The sequence below is a fragment of the Musa acuminata genome, chromosome BXJ3-11, assembly GCF_036884655.1.
Source record: "Musa acuminata AAA Group cultivar baxijiao chromosome BXJ3-11, Cavendish_Baxijiao_AAA, whole genome shotgun sequence".
Taxonomy (NCBI): Eukaryota; Viridiplantae; Streptophyta; class Magnoliopsida; order Zingiberales; family Musaceae; genus Musa; species Musa acuminata.
The window spans coordinates 12,333,882-12,343,008 of record NC_088359.1 but is presented as its reverse complement, the minus strand read 5'-3'; the positions used below and the strand labels follow the sequence as shown (position 1 = coordinate 12,343,008).

The following is a 9,127-nucleotide window of genomic DNA, read 5'->3' as shown; positions in this document are numbered from 1 at the left end:
ATGTCTGCTCCGTTGTCATCTGTGTGAATTTTCTGAAGCTGCAACTGTTTCTTTTCAAATACATTTCGAATCCAGTAGTATCTGACATCTATATGCTCTGACTTGGAATGAAACATTGGGTTCTTACACAAATGGATGGTACTTTGGTTGTCAAAATGCACCACATAATTTTTTTGTTTCAGCCCCAATTCTTGTAAGAATTCTTTCATCCATAACATTTCTTTGCATACCTCTATAGCAGCAATATATTCTGCTTTTGTGGTGGAGAGAGCAATACACCTTTACAACCTGGATTGTCATGACACAGCTCCCCCTACAAAAATAAGTACATAACCTGAAGTGGACTTCCTCGTATCTATATCTCTTGTTATACTTGCATCTGTGTAACCTGTCAACACAAGTGGTCCACCTCCAAAGCTTAAACAAACCGTAAAGCTCCCTTTGAGATATCTCAAAATCCACTTCACTACTGCAATATGTTTAACAATTGACATCAAGACTTAGCTATACTCTTGTGTTCATCAACAAATAAAATCTTGCGTCTTGTTTTGCTTCTTTATATTTCAAACAAAAGATGAATGGTCTTCTAAACTTCCTCTACCATGAAACTTGTGGAAAGGTTTGTCATGTTTACTTATGACAAGAGTTGGTTTCCTTCTTTATATCTGAAACAAGAGATAAATGTAAACTTCCACTACCATGAAACTTCTGGAATGCTTGTCATGTTTAGTGTCCCATGGTGTCGACCTACAAAAGAAGGGATGTAATAGAGAGAGCAACTGAAGGCAGTTAAGAAGCAAGCATAAGAGCATTCAGTCTATAGCAACCATCAGTTTCTTATAATCTCATGTTATATAGAATATTCTAGCAATGTATTTAGGCCACTCTTTTTCTTGAATCATGTTCTTGTTGTTCCTCACAGAATTGTGGTTAAATTAGGTAACATAATTAAGATTGAAGAAGACTTTATTCTAAACAATAAACATGGGATGGGGGAGAGTTTTCCACCAGCTCTGGTAAATTGTAGTTTTCCTTTTTGCAGAAAGCAAAAAACGAGAACATAGCAGACACCAAATGTGGAACTAATCATGGTAAAAACACCCACATGAAGAATTTGCCTCCAATCTCAAGTTCTCCAGGGGTTTGGCCTCATGGAGCAGAGAATTGATTGCATGAACTGTGGGCAGGTGTTGAAGGTGCCAAGATAAGTGTGGCTTCTCATCCCAAGAGAACAACCATATTGCCCGTCTTCTCTTTCTGTAAGAATGATGGTAGGGAGTCCACAAATCATTATAACAAACTTCAATCAGTTCCATATTCTTACTTAGCACATGAAGGGGCCCAAGTTATGCTTGATCCAAAACAAGATGAGGAAAAGTCGTCGAGGCTTCCCGCAACGTCGCCTCATTTCTTCTTCCCGCAAAATCGTCGAGGCTTCTCTCCACACGGATGAGGAAAAGTCGTTGCCTCAGACAAGGAGAAGGCAACATCTCATCTACGACGCCTGGCGATAGAGGACGACGACGGATCGATATCGTTGAGGGAGAGCGACGTCGAATCTCCATATTTTCCCTTTTCTTCTCCTTCTCCCTCTTCTTCCTTCTCCCTCGGTTAATACCTACGAGACAGCGACGATCTCACTAATCAATTTCGTGTGGTAATAAGACGAAAACAGTCCCAATCGACGGTATCACCAAGTAGCGAGCGGTCTGCATACTAGTCTACTGGCGAATCGATACGTACCGCTAGATACGAGCGATATGATTCAAAATTAAAAATCTTGAATGGAACAACCAACAGAAGATGGAAAACCAAACTACCATTAAAGATAAGATCTATATTTGATGTGTGCTTGTGAGCATATCTAATAAGGTTTTTAGTTTCAGGTATAGGCATACCATGTGTCAATGTACCAGTGCACGACGAGTTAAAAAAAAAACTGAAAAGAAACTGAAAAATTATAAAGTTACTATCTGATACAAGTCCTATACCGAGCGATGCAAATGCTGCACTGAGTGTATTGAACAGTAGAAGTCCCGTATCAGTTGGTACATGTCCTATACAGAGCATACTATTTGGTTTATCCTGATTTACATGTCAGGAAGCTGTCAAACTGATAAAATCCTCCTATACCAAACCAGAGCGAACGGTTTTGTAAACCTTGACATACAACACCAAAATGAACTTGTTGTTTATACAAAATGCAGATAAAAATTTAGAGCAGGTAGACTGATAGTAGTTTCAAATTTAAAAGTAAAAGAGACCCTTGTGCTGGAAAGTCGTACCAATGTTGTGAACATTGAAGTGCTGAATAGATGTGAAGATCATAGAACAAGAGTATAACAGTTTTTTTTTCTTTTTTGTTTCAGCAACATAGAAAACATTGGTCCACCAAAAAGAAAGAGAATTTGAAACATCGGATATCAAAAGCACAAGAACCATCGATAACATCTAAAAAAACTCCAGCTCTGCAGTCATGGAGGTTGAACTTTCTTCAGTAAAAGAATATGGAAGAGATGAACGAAATTTTGTTCAGATATGAAGCCTTCAACGAAGCCTCAAGCAAGGTTATTTTAACAAGCTAGGGACAATAACAAATTGGAACTTGGATATGAGGTCAGGCCATGTCATGAGAAGAGCTGCACATTTCTAATTTCTGACCAATGAAAACAACTGAAAATGCAGTTGGCCAACGGAAATAAAGAAAAAGTGAGAAACTTTTGCATGTAATAGCAAAGTTTTGGAATAACCTCCTACAGTAGCTTCAGCTTCTGACCCCGCAAGCCATTCCAAAAATCACGAGCGCTCATTGCCTTCTTTCCTGGAGGCTGGAGCTCCAGTATCTGGTAAAGTTAACAGCAAAAGGATCATCAGATAATGGTTTACCAAACAAAGGTTCAAATGTGAAGTGTGAACGTGTAATAGAGAGAGAGAGACCTCAAGCCAAGAATGTCCGGCACATGGAACCAACAATGCACTTCCAACAAAAGTTATCTCATCTCTGCTTTCCTTTGAGCCAGAAGCATCAGAAACCCTTGTGGTGATGATTTTTATCTCAAGAACATTGGGATGACCATTCATGTCAATGACTTGAAATTTGGCCCGAGTTCCTGGCCACCCTGCAAATGCCCGTACCTGGAGAAGTGTATCGTAGTCACTAATACAGATGTACTGAAACTCATCATATTTACCTTGCCATGTTTACCTGTGAATGAAATCCATGAGAAGTGGATTCATAATCACTTATAAATATGTACACATCAACTTTACCTTGTTATGTATCACTTTAGCTTCTTGGTCAAATGATAGCCATGATTCATCATTGCTTAACTATAAAAAGGAAATAAAGGATGAGGTATCACTGTGTGTAATGTAAGGACATTCTAAAATTACTAACTTCAATAGAGATACCTCAGCAAAGGTATTAAACAGAAACTAAAGAGTTAAGCCTTCAATTAATATCAAGCTTGACTATTTATTATCTCAAAAGAGAACCAAAAACTAATGTCAAACAGCTTTTGCATTTTTATTTCTTAAACTTCATAAATAACCAACCAAAGCTTTTTGAAAATTTATTTCAGATGATCTGAAGATAATATAAGGTAACCTAGATCTTTATAAAAATTAATTTATGGTTGCCAGCACAAAGTTGGTTTACTTGCTTCAGCATACTGGGTAAGTATCAACAGCTACTATCTATAACAGTTCCTTATACATTTATCTTTTAGCCTCTTCGTGGCTTGTTTGACTCTTTGACCTAATTGTATCTAACATAGAACCATGTTAACCAAGATGGATGATGATATCCACTTTTCGTGTCTTCTTCTTTATTTCATTCAAATACTTTCATCTCTTACCAATTATCCCCCTCAATTAAGCTTTCTGAACCTTAGATTCACTTATGGGAGCCTTCCTTACAGTCTTCTTTTTGCTGACAAAGCACCTTCAAACTTCTGACATTGCAGTTTTTGCATCTAAACATGTCGCAGTTTGGTATTTGTATTGGTCATAATCTTCTGCAGCTTTTGCATGTAATAATTCAGGAAAATGTCACTTTTATAAATTTGTATATCAACATTGATTTTAACACCAAGATTTGTATCTGAATGTATATATGGCTCCATAGATTTGCTGCACCTCCTCTATATTCAAATTATTGACCATGATGTTTACCCATCAACAGGGTTTTCTGATGTGCTATTTATCAGAAAAATTTTCTTCCCTGGAAACATCATTGATGAATATTACATGCAGATCCAAGCCTAATAAGCTGACCCAAAATGAACCTTTTGAAACAAAATCAACTTTCCATTTCCTATTCCAAAGGCTTGCTAAAAATCAACCAAAAATCAAATCTGAAACAAAATAAAAAAAAGCAATTTGATTGCTTAAGCCATCAACTTTCATTTCCACCCTTCATTACCTTTGGAGCCATAGTAGCTTTAGTGTGAACTTGTGGTTGTGCTTTCAATCTTGCAGTTCCATCAAATATAGATGGAAGTTTGCGAAGAAGAATTGTTGAACCTATAAAAGCCAAGAAAATGCAAATGCCTTAAAATGTTGAAAAGGAATTACCAAGTTTGTAGAACTTAAATGCAAGCTGTTAAGCTTTCATGTGGTTTTTCATACTATGACTCGGTAGAAGTGCATCTATGCAAGAGAGAAGTTAAGATACAAGATTTAGTGTCACAAAACCAACTAAAACACAAAAGAAATTTGGATTTTAATCTGTTAACAGCTTAAACATAATAATTTATGAAAGGAGACATTACAGACAAGAAATATAAAGCATGCTAGGACCTTTTCTTGTTGTCATTGAAGACTCCTTGCATGCATATTGTAGTGTTTGGGACTTATGGACAAAGATCCAATATTTTAGAGATAACAAAGCAGATCGTGTATAAAATAATAATAAATTACGGATCAATATAGAGTTTGACTTTAAGGTAGATGATGTCTCATCAGAACAACTATTGAAAAAAGGAACTGCTACTCAATCAGACATGATAAAGCATCTAAAACAAATTAAATAAGCAATGTTAACAGGACAAAGAAATAAGAAATGAAAAAATGGACAGGAAAGACAGAGAGCATTTGAAGTTTTGCTATGTAGTGCAATCAACAATATCAGCGCAAGAGAAAGATAGTTACATTTAAAGAAAGCTATTATTAGTTTAGAAATTAGGCTATTCTAGACTCAAATGGCATCCCAGAACAATAAATCAGACACCATTTGGTAATATACCATTGACAGCTATTTTTTACATTTAAGATTTTAAGGCTCAAGGCCTTGAAATGCAGGATTTAAGGTTTGTCTCACAGGGATAAAGAAAAGGCAGGCTTCTCTCGAAGATTCTCAGTCCAAGTCAACAAGAAACCAGACAGTGGGTATGCCTCTTTCCTACTCTACTTGGTTCCCCTTTTTTTAGTGGGTACTGAGTAGCATAGTACTGGTCAGTGCTAGTACCTATGATATTTGAATTATCCGATCACCCTATTGGACTCGTGTTCACACAATTGTACATGGGTGTTGGTAGGGGGAATGTATTGAACTCAGAAAAAATAGGCTGGGCTCAGATGATTTAAACTGGAATCAGCTAGTCCAGTGAAGAAGAGATGGAGAAGCTTCCATCCTGTTGATGCTAACCACCAGTTGCTTGTTATGCTGAGAGAGACCAAGAGAAAAGATGGGTATGAATACCCTTGATCTAGGATTTCATAACTAGATGGATCCTCTATTCCTCTGCACTAAATTACACCTTACGAGTACACATATGAGGCATTAGCTAGTAAATAAAAGAAAGAGAAGAAAAGAAGATAGAAAGATTTTAGTTTTAATAACTTGTTTAGCTTTAGAAGATAGAATAGACATGAGGCTGCTCTGTAAACGCACTAGGAAGAAGGAATATGAAATTTCTACATTTGCAAACAATTAGATATATTCCTGATAGAAGATAAAATGACAGAAAATTGTTCTAGTTGTAATAGATGTGTTCAAACAAAACCTATAAGTGTCATGAATAAATGAGATGAGTTGATTAAGACATGTTGAGAGAGATAGAGGTAAATTGAAAAAGAAAAAGAAAACAATAAGAATGTAATGAAAAAGAAAACAATAAGATAAAACGTCGGTTTCGTAAAATCTTCGTACGATTTAAACTGATCTCGGAAGGTGTTTAACTTTAAAACGTTTGCAAGAATGTAATGAGCAAAGTAAGTAAATCAGTTTACAATATGAGAATTAAAAGCAGAACAAGAATGCAAACCGATTTATAGTGGTTCGGTTGTCGTGACCTACATCCACTCCACTGATTCCTCTTCCGTCGAGGCCACCGGCATCCACTATCGGTCTTCCTTCAATAGGCGAAGACCAACCACCTTTTACACCCCTCTTCTCGTTTTCACAGGTTTAGGAGACAACCTTTACAAGCACTCACTCCTCCTAAACAGAATTCTAAACTTAAACTAGAGGAGGGGATCTCTCAAGTAATTGCAATAGCGTTTTCCCACTTTTAAGCTCTCTGTGCACCAGGGATGAGAGGGATATTTATAGGCCTCAAGTTGATTCAAACTTAGAGCCTAAAAATGTCTCATCTCGGGTTTCCCGAGTCCTAGCGGTACCACCGCCTGTGCTGGGAGGTACCATCGCCTGTAGCACTGTCACTGGGCGGTACCACCGCCCAGTCCGGCGGTACCACCGCTTAGTAGACTATGTCTGGGCGATACCACCACCCAGATTGACGGTACCATCGCCTGACACAGTCTCGGAGACTGTGCCATGACGGTGCCACCTGTTGGGTCACTATTTGGGCCTTTCATTGGGCCCAACACAATCCATACATGGGCCCAACTGGTCCTTAATTGGGTTGGCCCAATTCCAATCCTAATTATGTGCTAACTACGAAATTTAAGACATTTACTAAGCTAAACAAGTCCGTAAGTCTAGGTTTCTTCCTGCGAGCTTCCGGCGATCTTCCGGCGAACTTCCGACGATCTCTCGGCAATGTTCCAACAGACTCCCGGTAAGCTCCTGGACTTCACGATGATCTTCTTAGCGTGTTCCAACGAGTTTCTTTGGCAAGCTCCTGGACTTCTCGATCAATTCCGACAGAACTTCCGACGAACGTCCGGACTTCCAACGAACTCTCGAACTCCCAAGGAAATCTCGTTCTTGACTCCGAGACTTCATTTTGCTTTATGTCTTGCTATCGTAGTTAATCTTGCACACATAAAACCTACTTCGATCTAGACAATTATTACAAAGCAAATCAAGTGTTGTCCGGCATGTCATTGGTTTATCGGCGCTTCGTCCGAATCTTCGGCGTATCGCCCTCTCTTACGGCCTATTGCCCAATCGGCCAGTTGACCTCCGCAACTTCGATTTACTTAGCGTAATTTCCGCTCTTCTTGGCCCGAAGCCTTCTGTAGATACGTCGACCGATCCTTCGGCTCGACGTCTAATCTTCTGACATGTTTTTCTCCGGCCCAACATGATTCTTCCTGCTTTAATTGTCTCACCCTGATCGAAGCATCCTACGTCACTCAAAACGCAGATCAAATCATAAACACTATCAATTGGTTTCATTATCAAAATTCGAGATTCAACAATCTCTCCCTTTTTTATGATGACAATCAATTGATGACGGAGTTTAAACAAACTCCCCCTATCAATATGTCATATTGATAGAACTCTTGGATTCAAAAATCCAAGCAACATGTTATCATAAACTTATGCATAACATTATACTTCTCCCCTTTTGTCATCAACAAAAAGGAGAAATGCAACTATCAAGTTTTTAGACATACAAGTTCAAATCATTGCAAAATAAATATAATCTCCAGTTTTATCATCATGCAAGCTAGTAATTTTCTTCTCTTTTGAGAAGTGCAATTTTTTGCTTCCTTGGCAAAGCGCAAGCTAGCAAAATTTTACATCATTTTACATGAAAACTAGCAAAAATTTTGAGTTTTGCAAGTTTGTAAATTTTGTTAGATGTACAAGTTAGTATGTTTTGCTTCTTGAGATAGGCAAGATATCACTTCTTAGTGATGTTCAAGATAGCAAGTTCTATATCATACAAGCTAGTGAATTTTACAATATTTTAGAACATGCAAACTAGCAAATTTATATCATTTTAGATTATGCAAGCTAGCAATTTTACACATATGAAAGTTAGCAAAATTTTACATCTTTTAAGAAGCGAAAGATAGACTATTTTTGCATCTTCTTGAAATGTAACTTAGCAAACATTATTTCTCTTGAGATTTACAAGATAGTACTTCTTGCTTCTCTTTTGAGATGAGCAGCAAGCTAGCAAGTTTGCCTTTTCATGATGTGCACGCTAGCAATTCTTTCTCCCCCTTTATCATTGGCAAAAAGAGGGGAATAATAATACAATAGTATAATTCATTTCCCTTTACTACAATCTTCAAATCATGACAAGGATAAATAACAAAGATGAAAAATCAAGTCATAAATGTCAAAACAATTTTTCATCATGAATATTTCATCATTGCATGCACAAATCATCATTCATAATTACATCAATATTCCAATCATTATTTCAATCATAAAAAATAAGAGATCAAGTCCAAAATTCGAGAAATCAAGATCATGACCCAAAAAATGTATAAAAATAATTTATGCATTTGGGAGCTATAACATGTCTAAGTTTATCATTCAAGCTAGCAAATTTGATTCTCTTGAGATGCTAGCTATTTTCTTTCCCCCTTTTATCATTGTAAATAAGCAAAAAAAAGGGAAGAACATAATGGTGTAAATGTTTAAGTCATCATAAAAATACAAAGGTGTCATATGAAAATCATGACATGAAAGATATTAATATCAAATCATAAATATCACAAGGCATGATTTATTTCAACAAATCTCTTCCTTTTATAAATGGCAAAAAGAAACATAGGAGATCAAATGATATAATATCTTGATTCATGCATAAGAAATCTCAAGTTATAAATCTCTTAAAATCAAGATAAAGCTCATTCAAATTCAAATCGTTAAATCATCAAAATTACTTTTAAGATATTCAAAATAACATAAACAATTTTATCAATCTCTTAGTGAAAAATCGATAAGATAGAGAAAAAAAAATTTTCAAGAAAAATGCTT

The 9,127-nt window shown here is 36.6% G+C and overlaps 1 protein-coding gene across 4 annotated transcripts in view; it reads right to left on the bottom strand.

Moving 5' to 3' along the window:
- Positions 1 to 551: 551 nt before the first annotated feature.
- LOC103972783 (uncharacterized) overlaps positions 552 to 9,127 on the bottom strand; it is a 36,012-nt gene continuing 27,436 nt past the window's right edge. Inside the window, exons 8-12 of one of the 4 annotated variants that reach the window (XM_018821117.2) lie at positions 4,424 to 4,524; positions 3,271 to 3,330; positions 2,938 to 3,135; positions 2,751 to 2,843; positions 552 to 747 (exon numbers count right to left, since the gene is read on the bottom strand). In XM_018821117.2, the coding sequence (XP_018676662.2) occupies positions 2,754 to 2,843; positions 2,938 to 3,135; positions 3,271 to 3,330; positions 4,424 to 4,524 (449 nt within the window). In that variant the 3' untranslated portion in view covers positions 552 to 747; positions 2,751 to 2,753. Of the gene's footprint in view, positions 748 to 985; positions 1,619 to 2,334; positions 2,844 to 2,937; positions 3,136 to 3,270; positions 3,331 to 4,423; positions 4,525 to 9,127 lie in introns of those variants that run through there. The other 3 variants (XM_009387147.3, XM_009387146.3, XM_065172894.1) reach the window with 3 other exon arrangements.